The sequence below is a fragment of the Henckelia pumila genome, chromosome 4 (genome assembly GCF_033568475.1).
Source record: "Henckelia pumila isolate YLH828 chromosome 4, ASM3356847v2, whole genome shotgun sequence".
Lineage (NCBI taxonomy): Eukaryota > Viridiplantae > Streptophyta > Magnoliopsida > Lamiales > Gesneriaceae > Henckelia > Henckelia pumila.
In genome coordinates, this window is record NC_133123.1 from 161,531,525 (window position 1) to 161,547,842 (window position 16,318).

Here is a 16,318-nt window from a genome sequence, read left to right on the forward strand (position 1 = left end):
TTATTATTATTATTATTATCATTATCTTGTAAGATTAATAGAAAAATAATTTACATTAAATAAGTTAAATATATTTGTAGGACTATGTAACTTTTTTTTATTTTAAGTACTCATATACTATCTTGTAAGATTAATAGAAAAATAGTTTAGATTAAATAAATTAAATATATTTTGAAAGAAAAAATCAAATAAGAAAATGAGAAAATAATAAATAGTATATACACAAAATATAAAAGTGAAAAAATAAAATAGTGTGTAAAAAAATATTTAAGTTAATTCATAATTGTTATTTATATATTTATAATCGTAATAGAATATACCATCGACAGATTAATAGAAAAAATAAATTACACGACGCAAATTTTCTATTTTAAGTATTCATAAAATATCTTGTAATATCTAGAAAAGTAGTGTGAATTAAATAGGTTAAATATATTTTGTAGGAAAAACTCAAATAAAAAATGAGAAAATAATAAAAAGTACTAGATGTATAAAATATAAAAGTGAACTTCAGAAAATTAGTGTGTGAAAAAATATTTAAGTTAATCATAATTCTTACTCTCCTATATCATAATAGTAATAAAATAGATAAAAGATAGATTAATATGAAAAATAAAGTACAAACGATATGGATTTTTTTATTTAAGTATACATATACTATCTTGCAGGATACCAAAATTTATTATTAGTATTATTAGTATTCCATGTGTTGGTTCATCTGTGAAGTAAATAATCGAATACGATAAATTAGAAATCAAAGTAAAATATTTTTAAAAAAATTTATTTGAAAGAGTACATAATATAATTTTTAAACAAATAATTTAATTGAAGAGTCACATGAATAAATAATTGAGAAAAAAAACATTCATTATGTAATAAGAAAAACAGTAGTCACGTAAATTCACATATACATAGTGAAAAAAATATTTTAAAAATATTAATTACATTTTAATTTTTTATTTGAAAGAGTTTATAGCATAATGCTTAAATAAATAATTTAATTGAAGAGTCAAGTGTTAAACTCATTTATTTATATATATTTTTAAAAATACTAACAGTATTTTAATTTTTTATTTGAAAGAGTTCATAGTATAATTTTTAAGTAAATAAGTTAATTGAAGAGTCACACGAATAAATAAATAAATAAAAAACACATTAATATTATATAATAATGAAAGGGTAACCATGTAAATTTACAATGAAATTCACATATTTATATTTAAAAATACTAACAGTATTTTAATATTTTATTTGAAAGAGTTCATAGTATAATTTTTAAGTAAATAAGTTAATTGAAGAGTCACACGAATAAATAAATGAAGAAAAAACACATTAATATTATATAATAATGAAAGGGTAACCATGTAAATTCACAATGAAACTCACATAAAGATATGTATTTTTTTTTATTTAAGTATACATATACTATCTTGTAAGATACCAAAATTTATTATTAGTATTATTAGTATTCCATGTGTTGGTTCATCTGTGAAGTAAATAATCGAATACGAGATTTTTTAAAAAAATTTATTTGAAAGAGTACATAATATAATTTTTAAACAAATAATTTAATTGAAGAGTCACATAAATAAATAATTGAGAAAAAACATTCATTATGTAATAAGAAAAACAGTAGTCACATAAATTCATAATGAAAATCACATATTCATAGTGAAAAAAATATTTTAAAAATATTAATTACATTTTAATTTTTTATTTGAAAGAGTTTATAGCATAATGCTTAAATAAATAATTTAATTGAAGAGTCAAGTGTTAAACTCACATATTTATATATATATATTTAAAAATACTAACAGTATTTTAAGTTTTTATTTGAAAGAGTTCATAGTATAATTTTTAAGTAAATAAGTTAATTGAAGAGTCACATGAATAAATAAATGAAGAAAAAATACATTAATATTATATAATAATGAAAGGGTAACCATGTAAATTTACAATGAAACTCACATATTTATATTTAAAAATACTAACAATATTTTAATATTTTATTTGAAAGAGTTCATAGTATAATTTTTAAGTAAATAAGTTAATTGAAGAGTCACACGAATAAATAAATGAAGAAAAAATATTAATATTATATAATAATGAAAGGGTAACCATGTAAATTAACAATGAAACTCATATATTTATAATAGTAATAAATAGATAATAGATATATATATATATAGAGAAATTTTCAGCTGCCCAACAAATGATGCACACTTCGTGCCCGACCACTAAAACTCGGTGCCGTGTTTTAGTGGTGCGAAAAATCAGAAACAAAAATCACTAAAACCCGGACGAAGTGGACAGGAATTTGTTGGGCAGATTAAAACTTATATATATATATATATATATATATATATATATATATATATATATATATATATATATATATATATCAAATCCCATCATTCATATATATATGAATGATTGGATTTGGAGTGCTATGAATTTTTATTATTAAACATAATTTCTCGATGAAATATAAAATACAATCGTTAATTGTCAAACAATCAAATTTAACATGGAATATTTTGTAAATTGTAATAATCTACCACCCTACAAGATCGAGGCATAGTTTGATTGGAGAACTGATCTATAACTAGTTCGGCTGTCCAAATAACTTCAATAAGACCACATGCATGTATTAGAAAAATAAAGAATTTGAATAATTACAAATGTCACCTTCCTGTATAATTTTATGATAAATAATCACTATTCTAAGTTCTAGACATACTTGGAGATCTAACATCATGCATCATCGTGCCAATGGGCTCTCTAAGTCGGCAATTAGATTAGGATCTAAATATCTAATTGCCCTATAACCATTAAAAAAAATTAGATCAAATTATGGCATCACCTATTTGTCCAAATATAAGATCCCTTCATTATTTTTTAAAATTAAAATTAACAATTTTTCTATTTGATTATAATTCTTAATATTGAACACTACATGGGAAGAATGGCATCATCCTTTCTCCTTTTCCCTATTGTGAAAGAGACCAAACTCCAAAGTTCAAACTCCCTCCGATGACAACAAACTCTCCATGTTATAATAATATAAATAAATAACCATTCTCATAATAATCCACAATTTGTATCGTGCGTTAATTTTTCAACTATTACCAAAATTCCCTATATTTTATTAAGCATGATATTTCTACTCATTTCTATTAACTTTATTATACTCATTTATACTAATAAAATAAAAAATTAATAAAGAACAAACTTTACCAAAATTATTATATTTGGGGGTGGGGGTGTGGAATTATTTTATATAAAACTACAATTTAAGTGCCAAAAATCGCTAATATCCATGATTTGTCCACCTCCACTCGGTACCACAAAACCAAATGCAAACCTAATACAAACGAGCAAAGACAATCAATTTCAACACAACTGTTCCAATACAGAACTTGGCATGTTTCATTCATTCACTTTTTACCATATCTCACGTTGATCAATTCTGAACCAACAAGTTCAAAATCCATTATTTACGGTTAGATGAAGAATGCTCTCACTCTATCTCTGTTTTAACAGTAAACATTCTCGGACGATTCTGATTCGAATAGAAGTCGCGCAAACTCGTGGTGAGCTGCTTGTAGTTCCATCTTCAGCCATTTTACCTACACAATCAACCACCAATAGCCTTCTTATAAGAACGTCTCTCGTTCTTTGAGGAAAAAAAATGCTCGGTTGGATAAAATCATTTGTTCGTTGAAGCAAGTGCAAAAGAACTGCTCAAAACATATGCTAAAAAAACCGTAAGTTGATGACATGATTGACTGAAACAAACATAATAATCCTAGTAAATACTAAATATAGAAACATGTGCAAACTAAAAGAATAAAAATAATAGTATCCATAAATAACAGAAGCACGGATAAAATTTGGTAGAGTTAAAAAGATGTTTTTTACTCTTGCAAAACAATCAGCAAAAACCTCCCATGAACACTGACGAAAAACGAGGGACGATGGACTTGTTTGCTTGATAGAGATGAGAGAAACAAGAAAAAGTTTTGTATTGTGTTCGAGAGCTAAGACTCAAATCATGCAGGTAATCTATGATGGATAATGTTTTGTATCAACGGAGGATGCCAGTGCTCATATATGCACAGCAACTAAGAACAATATTTTTTAGACTTCGACCAAAAACTTTTACAAAGATGTTATGCCTATTATATCAGTAGATTGAAGTACCTTGAGATTGAGAGTTTCTTCCGTCTTCTCATATTCTTGGCATCTGAAATACAAAACATGCATGCATAAGCAAATAATGACCTCGGTGAGATTTGGATAATCAGAATATATAAAGCAAACACAAATCATCTTACTGGTGTAGCAATGAATGGTCAAGAAATATGATCAAGAGGGCGAATGATTGTATTTAGGAGGGAAATTTTGCAAAAGAATAATGATGATAGTGACGATAGAAATAAATTCAAAAGAACAAGTTAATTAAATTAATTTTTTTATTTTATGGACAACGACTGCCTCACGCCTTCGGTTTGGCTGAAATAGACGCTGGCGTTATTTATTGCTTTCAATGGACATTGGCATAATAATCAGAAGCTATGTGCATCTGAGGTGGAGACTTACAGTGTAAGAAGTCTTATGTTTTCAAGAATCAGGTTAGCCGCGTTATGGTTTTCCACCTGGTTAGGAGTTAGATCAAGCCGCAAGAAAGAAAAACACAATTCAATTAAGAGAATGAGGGTTAACACAGATTTTAAATGGAAATATGAGGGATAACAAGTTTATCTATGATGGCCATAAATGTCGAGAACCCCTTCCAAATGGATTAACACCTGTACATCTCCACCAATCATGGTGTAACTTGATGATGAACCTATCATCCCTGTCCTTTTCACCCTTTCAGGATCTACAACTTGATCAAGCAATTTCCTCTTCAGAGGCAATCCTGTGCAGAAGTCACAGAAGAAGCTGTTATCATGTGTACCTCCTAACCAGCTCAGAGTCACTCAGATAAATTTTATTGAAGGGTGAAAGCTTAAGCATCAGTAATGTCATGAATTAATTTTTCTATAAAATAATTTCCATGCCTGCCATTAAGATGACTCAAAACCCAGGACTTGAATCTGGAGAAACCAAATGCTCCATCACTGGATTTATTGGTAGATCACAAAATGCCTACTCTTCTTACCTCGTGAATTTTGATATAAGGATTGTAGTGAGATTCCAGATATTGCTGCCACAATATTTGAGGAAGTATTTGTTTCATGTGGCATAGTTCCAGGAGCTGCACATAGTTTTGGAACAGTAGCAAGTGCGGGTTTAGAACCCAACAGGATAGGTTGATATATGCCACCTGGTCTAAAATCAGAAGAAGCGCGAGGCATCCTAGTTGTCCGAGGTCTTTTCCTAATTTGTTGATAACCAATGAGTCCACAATGATAATCCCTGTTGAATTTTAATTATGAGAATAATATTGTACCTTCATTTCATAACCATCAGACTGGCAAACAATCGCTGTTGCGATACGACTCTCTACAAATTAATAAGGCAAAGAAGGCATTGCTCCTATCTTTTAGTTATCATGTGGAGTAAACGAGGGAAAAACAGATGTGCTAAATCTGAAATAGTTGTTTGTTCACAAGCCATCTATATCAGTCAAAACCATTTCTCAATCTAATTTTTTTCAAATAACTATTTACCAGTACTCTAGTGTCATTCTTTTCAGGCGGTCTTCAAGCTTTTGAAAATCTGGAGTTTTCTCAAAATCTTGTTTGTTGTGAATCGGCTCAATAAAGTTTGCTTCTAAAACACCTGCCATGTCCAGTTACAGGACATAAAGATCTCAGTTCATGTGATTGAAAATAGAGATGCTGTGAGGCAGAAATTTGCAGAATTCTTACCCACAACCCCTCTGCCTCTGCTTTGACCGTAGGACACAACATGCCAAAACGGCTGCAACGAGAGACAGGAACAAGATTTGAGATTAAGATGCAAGTCCGTAAAAATAATAGGGTGAACATATCGTCTATTTATTTAGTGTTTGCTTCCTTATTTTCTTCTCTCTCCTTTGATTAGGGAGAAGGTGCTGGCTACTGGGCCAATGTTTGGGCATCATACATGATGCTTGATCAGATTATCAATATACTCATTGGTCATCTTCAACCGAAAATTAATATAACTGAACAGGCCAAAAATTGATTTTTCCAATATTCTAAAATCTGAAGTTCAGCAGAAAAAAATCACAGAAGTACGCAAATATCATGCTGTTTAAATCATTTCCAAGCTTTCCATCACCAGGATAAGTAACATCCCAGGTATAACATATGCTAATAGAGCGACTATGCACATAAAAGATTAAGTACGCTTGCTTTTCACCATCATCAAGAAAATAAAAAAGTCAAAGAATTCCTCAACCTGCACAACCATCATCTGACATCTGGTAAAAGGACTTAACTTGTGAAAAAACATGCCAGATATGAAGGGCACAAGCAGCAACCAAGACAACTATCTAAGAATCATCCTGAAAGCACCATTAATATGAACAGGAATATCACACTACTTCCACTTAAATAATAAGTATACAGGAATTTAGGATGACTACTAAATTTGGAGCCAACAAGACCATGTTTCGACCAATCAGCTATTGACAATGACAATCATGTTAAACAAATGCAGGTTATCATTGAAATCACTGTTTACTCTTTGGAATGCAATTTATTTGACTCTAAAGTTCCAAATGTTTAATAATCAGTAAAAGTAGTTACCAATATCAATCTATTCTTGTGATAGACATTAAAACCATGTATATTTACTCGTGGAGCTTCCTTCAAAAATCCAATTGCAGTGATGATCGAAGCCTACAAGAAAGAAATCCATTCTGTTGACTGAGGAAACTTAAATTACATCTCAATCCAATAGCCAACCAAAAAGGCCAAAGTAAGTATAGATGTTGTCATGCAAATATATATGTTGGTGTGTGCGTGTATATGAGTGTATATGTGCGTACATGTATCACGAACATACACTGATACACATGGAACACCAGGATTATCTGACTTAAGATGATGGCACTAAAAATAGTGAACGAAAATATGAAAACCCATACAATGACGAACTACTTGGCTTAAAGTTCGAGGATGAGGCACTAAGACTAAATTAATCTGCTGCTTGACATGGCAACAAGTATGAATCAGTTTAATAAACTGGCATTCAGAAAATGATCTCGCTTTCAAGTAGAAATAATGTATCATTTTGTATCAGAGAAAATGTACCTCTTCGACCCTCTTAAAATAAAATAGGATATTTAAAGTCTGCCTAAATATGTCAGTGTATATGAACGTGCAAGTTAGGACATATGCCCGAGAGTAAAGACCACGTGCAAAAGAATAATCTTCTAGGTCTAAGAGATTCTTGGTTGCCGCTCCATAATTGCTTGTGGAGGAGTTGACGTGGCAAGAAACAGTTCATCTCTGTACCACAAGTATTTGAAATATGTGTACACTAGTCCCATGCATCCATCATAAGATTTTGCCAAAAGCTTGAATTTACCTCCACATGTTGTGGTTTGTACACTATAAATTCTGGAAATTTGAGATCATTCGCAATGTTATGATACTCAACAACTCGTCCACGCAATACTATGTAGAAGTTCTCCGGAACACGCAAGTATAAAATAGACAAATATGCCTGTATGTATAGGAAACTAGGAGTTAGAAAGCTATGGTTTTGGATGTACATGTTTAGGAAAAACAAGAATTTCAAACAAACATACACGGAGAGAATAGTAAAGACGATTAGCAAGATGATGTTTATTTAATTCCATACGCGAACCAACTTCCGCAGTACATTTACCTTCTCCGGACACACAAATATCCTGAAACCATTAATTATATGAAGCTCATCAACAAAATGAATGAAAGATGATAACCTATGAGAACCTATGAGAAATAGATGAGGTAGAAGGTCGCCGCAAATCCTTCAACAGAAGTTACCAAAGGAGTAAAAGTGAACCTCAAGATCCGACTCAAAGTCGAGCTCCATTTCGCCTTCATCATTATGCCATAAGTTGTAAATCATAATCTTTGTACCATGGCCACCAATGTCATCACACTGTGCAACAGAGAAAAGAAAACAAGAGAACAAAGTTAATCTCAAAAGATGATGACTTACAAGGAAATTTGTGTGCAACTGGGAATGTAATAGCAGATATAAAAAAAATAATAGGAATAACTTGTCAATAATTTAGGTATTCCCATCCACTTTATTGTGCTTATAACAAATTGGGTAACTGATACAACCACATACAATAAAGACAACACGAACAATCAAGAAGTTGGTGGCACTACTTTCATTTATAACCATGACCTAGCACAACAAAACTTGATCCTAAAGCACACAAATGTATTTTTTAGGCTATCCTATAAATAAAAAAGGATACAAATGTTAAGATCCCACACTTAAATTAATGTTTGTTTTCATGATTTATTATTAACTTCTTTAAAGGACGATCATACTGTCACAATTCTCATTTCTAGGGGTAGATGAACAATAGTGAAGATGATAACACACAAACAGTTAGATAAGAAAGTATTGGGATAATAAATCGGCCGTTAGCATATCTCACAATCTTTAGTTACATGACCAGAAAAAAGATGTTGAAATTGACACATGTTCATAAAGGAGAACTTGGAGAAGGTATAATTAGCATTCGTTTTATTACCACCTTGAAACAGTTTGCTCATATCTTCACCAAAAGCTTGATGAGACAACCTTTTGAAGTTCAATTCAGCAAATTGAGCGTGGACAATATATTTGGGCTACTTGAGGGAAAGTATCAATAATTTAGGGATTGTCAGCTACTTAAGTTTCCTAAGAAATTAGGGAACTACTACATATCAGGAAAAATTAGAGATTTTATTATTTATTCTGATTTTATGGTCCTGAAATTAACTGAAGGATTGCTCTCTAATCTTCCATTTATCATACATATTCTTAAACTTGAATACTAAGAAAATATCTTCAGTTTATCTTGATGTCTTTCTTTTATGGTAGACAACTTTGTTAGACTACCCTCACACATAAAAGGGATACCGGAAAGGTTGAAAAAAGAGGAAGAGAAAAGAAACTAATTTAGTAAGATAGCATACATGCTTCAGAAGTTCAGTCTCTGTAGTAAATGGAGACCACTGTAACAAGATGGCAAGATTGTTCTTAAACTGAATTTCATCATACAATATATTCCAAGTGCCCGTTTGCAAGTCAAATTGATAATCAACCTGCATAATTAAGGCACACTAGGTAAATATTACAATATAAAAAACAAACACATTGAAAATGGTGCATGTAGTTTGAGCACAAAGAAAATCTAAGAGAAAGGCCAAGATATATAGAAACTTGTGATTTTTTTATTGAAGTAACTTGGATTGGTTTTACAGTTCAGAAGAAATCACACGACGAAAGAATATCAGCCTGGAAAACGATACGAATCAAACTACACACATCAATTACCATGGGAACCACGATTCTGTCTTGCCTTGTTTGCATCAGGAATGTATATGATAGAAGACCTACACTTTGTGTCAAGTGCCTGGTCAAGAAAAATGAAGTCGGTGGATATCATGATTCAACAAAAGCAAGTTGACAAAATAAACATACTTAAGTTTTTTTTGAGATGATCACTGGCTGATAAAAATATTAAATGAATGACTGGTAATTATCAGAAACTTACAATGACAAATGAGAAAACTCTCTACTCAATACGTTGCAAATAATTCAGCTTTGGCGGAGTAATGAGCATTAATTTTTTCTAGATTCTAAAAACGATTCCAAACCTTTTAAGTTTTAATAAACTAACAAAAAATGGACCATCCATTGTCCATGAGAAATGACACATCAAGATAGTGTTTGCAACCTCTAAAAAAAAGTGATTATGAATTTTTTCTTAACAAATTTGTGAAGCAAAAATCCATAATCATTTATTTTTAGAGGTTGCAAACAATACTTGAAGCATACAAGTTATTAGTAATGGTTCATTTACGAAGATGCACTACTAAGTTTCCTTTTCAAAATTTCATATACTGATTAGCTTAGATGAACATTTTGACGACGTTATTGTCCCTAGCTGCTAGCTGTGATTGGGAATTGCAGCAGGATGATATGAAGAACACCTTTCTCCATAGCAAACTGTAAGCCTTGAAACAGTCTCCACGTGCCAAGTTTGGAAGGTTTACCAAAGTCATTTCAGCTACCATTCATAAGCAAATTTGGGTAGGTCGCACTCTCCTCATGAAGGACTCGACCTCGAGGGGAGTCATAGGTTTGATAGTGTATTTGGATGATATTATTGTGCCCGAAGATCATGAGAAAAAAACATGGTTGTCTACAAATTCAGTTCTGTTGTATAGAAAATGAATCGAGGAACAATTTAGTTCTTTCTTATTATTTTGCTTTCTCTAGCACATGTACAAATTTCAGAGCAACAAAAATTATTCTTCTCCACACTCAGAATAGTCAATTTTGAGACATTTGACTTCGAATTACTACTTTATGTTGCACTCTTACAATGTTTTAACGCAAAAAAAAAACTCGATTAACAACTATGACTTGAAGACCTAGTTAAATAGGTTGAGTATACTTCGGTTTGACATAACACCAGAAGATGTACAGCCTGTTGGATCAACCATGCGAACATGCATATCAAATCAGACTTCAAAGCAATGGCTAAATAGTTTTAAATCCACAAGTAAAAAGATTAAGGTATACTGCATAAAAAGAAATATCAAAAGTTTTTTAGAGAAGAGAGGTGTGCAGTGAATCACAAAATAAAGAAGGAAAAGATAACATGCGGACAAAAGAACAAACAGAAAGAGCACATAAAAGTTTTCGAAGAAAGAAAGAAGGAAACCTGTCATTAAAGCACCTACTTAACACAACAGCATCAGCCCCAAGTCTCATAGAACTCGTCTTAAATCCATTTCCATCTGCAAGGCTACGTATAAATATCTCATTACAAAACATTAAAATTCAAATTTTGTGATAATTACATCGTCCAATTGCAGTTGTTGAATTCTTATCGGAAAATCCAAAACTTAGGCAATGCCTCATCGATTCTGCATCCATTCCACCACCATCATCTAATAAAAATCGACATAGTTCGCAGTTACCCAACCACTTACGAAAGGTATGATATCAATAGACTAATGGAAGTAGTATGACATCAATAGACTAATGGAAGTAGCTAAGTACTGCAATATCATAAGTGTAGGTATTACAATACCTTGAATTACCAAAGCAGGAGATCTATCTCTGGGGTTTGAGGTTTTATCAACAATGACAAAAGTTGCTCCATTCTTTATCTACAAACAAATTGCAGAAAATACAAAAGATGCATTAACAGGACACCTATCATAAATAGTACACAAAATAGAAAACTAACAATCAACTAGATAACCTTCGATAAACTTCCAGCAAGACACCCTATATGGCAGTTCAAACTCACACAGAACCGAAAAAGGTGATATGTAAAATCCCTCTTCAGCACTGCCAAGCATATGCGTGAAAACAACACAAGTGTTGCATGATAAATCTCAAACATCTATCATCTATGCGTTCATAATAAAGGCAATTCCACAAAGCAGTGAAGTATATGCATCAAGAAGAGAGAGAAATTATTTAACCAGAGAGTGATGGCTGCGAGACCATGTTGATTGAGAAAAAGAGGGGAAAAAATTTAATTCATCGTGTTGGAGGTAATACGAAAGTTCATCGAATCGGTGAAACTAACAACTCAAAGCACCAAGAGTGGAACGGAAACAGAATGACAAACAGATGATTCCAGATCCCAAAAGGATAAAAAGGACATGTAATAATAATCTCAAAAGATTACCTCATCAACAGCATTATCAAGAAGCTCTGCGAAGGCTGTAAGCATGGACAAGTAAGATCAAGAAAACATCTTGAAGCAATATCCAATACGATATGTTCAAGCTCAACCAGAGAACAACATGAGCAGCACATACCACCAAAGGCCCATTTATGTGATGTTGCATTTGAATGAAGAAATTTGGGGTGAATACGCATATAACTTGTGCCATCTGTCATGAAAAAGATAATTTCAGATGATAAAATGGCAAAATATGTGCTCTATAATCAATGCTGAAAAAGATGGTTGACCCTAAATGTACTGAGACAGGCAAAATAAACTGATAATTGTCAAAGTAAGTTGCATAACATATTGAGTTAAAGTTAACCTATTCCATTCAAGACCCTCTGTTAAAAAATCAAATTCAATTCTTAGAGAGCAAAATACTTTGACATGTAGACTCGGAAGTAAGCTTGTCATCATAGTTTCCAGCTTTCCAGAACTGCCGACAAAGGGGAGCTTGACATATTGATGACACGGAACAAAGGTTTAAGTCATCAGTTGGGTGCTCTTGATTCAGAACATTTACACCCCCACACAGAGTGCTTACAGCACTTGACCACCTATCCTGTTCATACTTATGAGTGATAAGATTCAAATTAGATTCTTGGCAAGCGGTGGAATCGAAATTGGGCTGCTCATTCTGTTGCAAAGGTCTTCTCCACAAATTGTGCGTGAACGTGACAGATTTTGCAGCAAGCTCTCCAAGACCATGATTGCCAGTTAAGTTGATGTTTGTATAACTCATTTTATGGACTGGAAAGGACCAACAATATAGGCGATTGGTTACTAAAATTATCAAGAGAAGATCATAGCTATATTTTATGGAAAACCCCACAAGAAGAAAAATAAGTAACCTATATGATAGCGCAGGGAATAAACAATATGCTGAAAGAAACTAGTAATAAAAATATTATAGATGATGATAATCCATCTCCTTTCTTTCTTTCTTCCTCCTCTTTTTCTTTGTTTCTTGCTCTTTCTTTGTTTAAACAATTGGGGAGGGGATTTTTCTACATACGAAATCTCGAACTTGAGACCTCTTGCCGGAAAGGTACATGGTGCTTGCTAAACATCCCACACACTTAGAACAAAAACTCAAGCAATATGACTACTCATTTAAATACTGAGGGATAAAAGTGTCCTGATCCACCTCTTTTTTAACTCAAAACTACACTCCAACTCATATCACAATCAATCAGTGTTTCATTTTGATGTTAGCTGCTTTCAAAAGGAAATTGAAAAGACTAAGATTTGCATATAACAATTAACCCGCACTCTTTCAGTTCCGAGTTCAAAGCCCATGTCTTCCGTAAAAAAATTTACAAGTTTTATTCAAATTCTTATAATCATCACATCCCTTCTGTCAAAGGTTTCTACAAATTGAGCTTGACTAGAGGAGGCTTCCATTTATCATATCATACAATAACCAAATGCACTAAATTCTTATAGCCATGTATTCGATCACAACTCATTTTTACGTCCCAAAGCAGCTCCTACCATGCATGTGGCGTTCAGTGTTTTCAAATTGAGTTTGCTAACCAACACATTAACGCGACATTTACATTAAAACAAAAATATTTTTCAGAAAAGAAAAATCAAACAACCATCACAACTCTCCGTATTAGCTGAAAAAAAAATCACATTACCAAAAACCACTGCACCGATTCTGGAAACACAAAATCATTGAATAGCTATATATTCTAAAAAAACTCAAGCACTTTCAAAATCATATTGTCGAGCATTTCAACCATTTTCCTTCGTATTCTCATATTCATTACCGAGGTTCGGAGTCTAAAAGCACAAATCCAAAGACGGTCTTTTTTTCTTTTCCAGCAAGAAATCATCAAAACCTAGCTTAGCTGCAGCATATCGGTAGGCATTATACCTGCAGGTGGTTTGATGGTAGGTTCCCGGGTCAATCGAAATCGGGTCGGGTCATTCAGCCTCGCCATGCATTCTGGTAAAGCTTGCGAGCCGTTCTGGAGTATTCTAGAAGAAACATTATTCCACTAAATATTACTCCCTCCGTCTCCTAAACATTGTTATTTTTTTATTTTCATACATATTAAAAAAAACTTTGAAAATATCAAATATACACATAAGTTTTCAGATTTATCCCTATTTAATGATAACAACATAAAATTAAAGTTCTCTATTTTTCACTCTCATTAGTTCCAAAACCATTTGAATTAATTCCAAATTAACTAACTTACTCTTTTGGATTCTTAAAAATTTCAATTGCATTAGCCATTAAATTTGATTTCATGCATGAATTTTTAAATTTGCCAAATTTGAATGATCATTCGAATTCTTAAAATTTTCAACTTAATTAGATATGCGCCTTATTTTCTCGTCAAAACTGTTTTTGAATTTTTAATGGACAATATAAATTGAAATACTAGTTTGATAATCACAAGTTCAACAAAAAAAATGAACATTGAACCACAATTTCCTTCCAATGATTTGAATGCCTCGATAGAAGAGGTTACCTCATCTGAAAATAACCATGTTCATTCTTCACAAATATTCCGATTGATTTGAATCAATTACCAGAAGAAGATGACATTCTTTTCAATGGCAACGTAGAGTCCAACCTTTTGAATCAACCTCGAAAAAAGAAAAAAAAATTTAGCAACGCCGAGAAAGTTGCAATTTTTGAAATGCTGCTCATTCAACATCCAGACAATGGGAAGCTACCACGAGGAGTACTCTCGAAAGTTGCCAATGCCTTCTCTATATCTATTAGATCAGTTTCTAGAATTTGGCGGGAAGGAAAATCTACTATGAACAGAGGTGTGCCACTTTTCCCTAATAAGCTCTTGAACAGAAGACATCGGAAGAGAATTGAGATTGATTTTGAACAAATGAAGAACATCCCGTCGTCGTCGGACAAATATAAGATCCTTATCAAAAGCTTTGAATTTGTCAAAAACGACCGTGCATAGGAGAATAAAAGACGGAAATATTCGGCCACATTCAAATCCAGTTAAACCATGTTTGTCAGATGACAACAGAAGGGCAAGGTTGGAGTTCTGCTTGTCAATGGTTGATCAGGAAAGTACAATTACTAGTAGACCTATTTTTATTAACATGCACGATCACATTCATATTGATGAAAAGTGGTTTTATTTGACGAAAACATGTGAAAAGTATTATCTCCACGCAGATGAGATCGAGCCCTTCCGCACATGCAAAAGTAAAAGTTTTATTACAAAGATAATGTTTTTAGCTGCTGTTGCTCGTCCTCGATTTGATGAGACTACAGGCGACGAATTCAATGGGAAAATTGGAATATGGCCATTTGTGTCTCATGAACCTGCCAAGAGGAGAAGTAAAAACCGTGCAGCAGGGACTTTGGAGACGAAGCCGATCGCATCGATAACTAAAGATGTCATTCGATCATATATCCTTCATAAGTTGTTGCCTTCAATTAAGGAAAAATGGCCACGCTCAAGTTCTAGGACCATCTTTATTCAACAAGACAATGCAAAGCCACATTTGGATGTTAATGATGTCGAGTTTGTAGAGGAGGCAAAAAAAGATGGATTCGATATTCGTTTACGTTGTCAACCTCCGAATAGTCCTGATTTGAATGTTTTGGATCTCGGTTTCTTTAGAGCCATTGACTCGCTTCAACATCAAGAAGCTCCGTCAACCGTCGAAGAATTTATTATAGCAGTGGAGAGTGCTTTCAATACATTTCCTCCCAAAGATTTGAATAATGTATTTTTGTCGTTGCAATCATGTATGGTTGAGGTGATGAAGAATTTGGGTGGTAATCAGTACAAGATTCCACATATGAACAAACAGAAACTGATTAGGATGGGAGAACTGCCAAAATGTATTGAGTTTGAATATGAAATCTTAGAAATGGCAAAGACATATCTTAATTGATTATAAAATCATCTGTGCCTCAATTTAATATGAATATGTTATTCATTGGAATATTATAAAATACACAAAGAATAAAAAAAACCATGGCCACAGATCTCGATATTTCCATAATCATATGTACATATTGCAATTTTAAATACAAAAATGCTAATACAATCCAAAAACCAATCATCTAAGAATCTGCTTACTCCATTTTTTTCGAGAAGCCATTGCAGAACCTTTGCTCTCATGACATTTTGGCAAATAAATATTTAGCATCCGAGATATCGTACGTTCATACTCTTGAGAAGTGGAAATATAGCCATCGTATCTTGGTGGGACATTCAAATCAAGCAATTGTCTCGCACCTTTTGTTGAGCCAAGATTGTCTATATTACTTGCGCATTCACTTTTTGCAAAACCGATGGAGTTTGAGTTTTTTCCAAAATCTTCACTCATGGCCGATTGTTCACAAGATGAATTAGGATGTAGGAGATGCGGATGATTAAATGTATACCAGATTTGTTGAGCGAAAGATGAATG

At 32.4% G+C, this 16,318-nt stretch overlaps 2 protein-coding genes across 2 annotated transcripts; one reads left to right on the forward strand and one right to left on the reverse strand.

Moving 5' to 3' along the window:
• Positions 1-3,309: 3,309 nt before the first annotated feature.
• Positions 3,310-13,909, reverse strand: LOC140894663 (protein MICRORCHIDIA 6-like). The gene is made up of 20 exons (XM_073303228.1): positions 13,788-13,909; positions 12,287-12,655; positions 11,997-12,071; positions 11,864-11,898; positions 11,255-11,333; positions 11,022-11,111; positions 10,883-10,958; positions 9,487-9,565; positions 9,126-9,254; positions 7,990-8,088; positions 7,751-7,852; positions 7,528-7,665; positions 6,744-6,836; positions 5,880-5,931; positions 5,679-5,790; positions 5,168-5,424; positions 4,812-4,924; positions 4,603-4,658; positions 4,204-4,246; positions 3,310-3,629 (listed from the first exon to the last, which is right to left on the reverse strand). Exons 1-20 carry the CDS (start codon positions 13,852-13,854, stop codon positions 3,537-3,539), a joined length of 2,157 nt encoding a protein of 718 aa, XP_073159329.1. The 5' UTR covers positions 13,855-13,909; the 3' UTR covers positions 3,310-3,536.
• Positions 13,910-14,944: 1,035 nt separating this feature from the next.
• Positions 14,945-15,796, forward strand: LOC140862246 (uncharacterized). Its single transcript, XM_073265251.1, has one exon. It carries the CDS (start codon positions 14,945-14,947, stop codon positions 15,794-15,796), a length of 852 nt encoding a protein of 283 aa, XP_073121352.1.
• Positions 15,797-16,318: the final 522 nt, after the last annotated feature.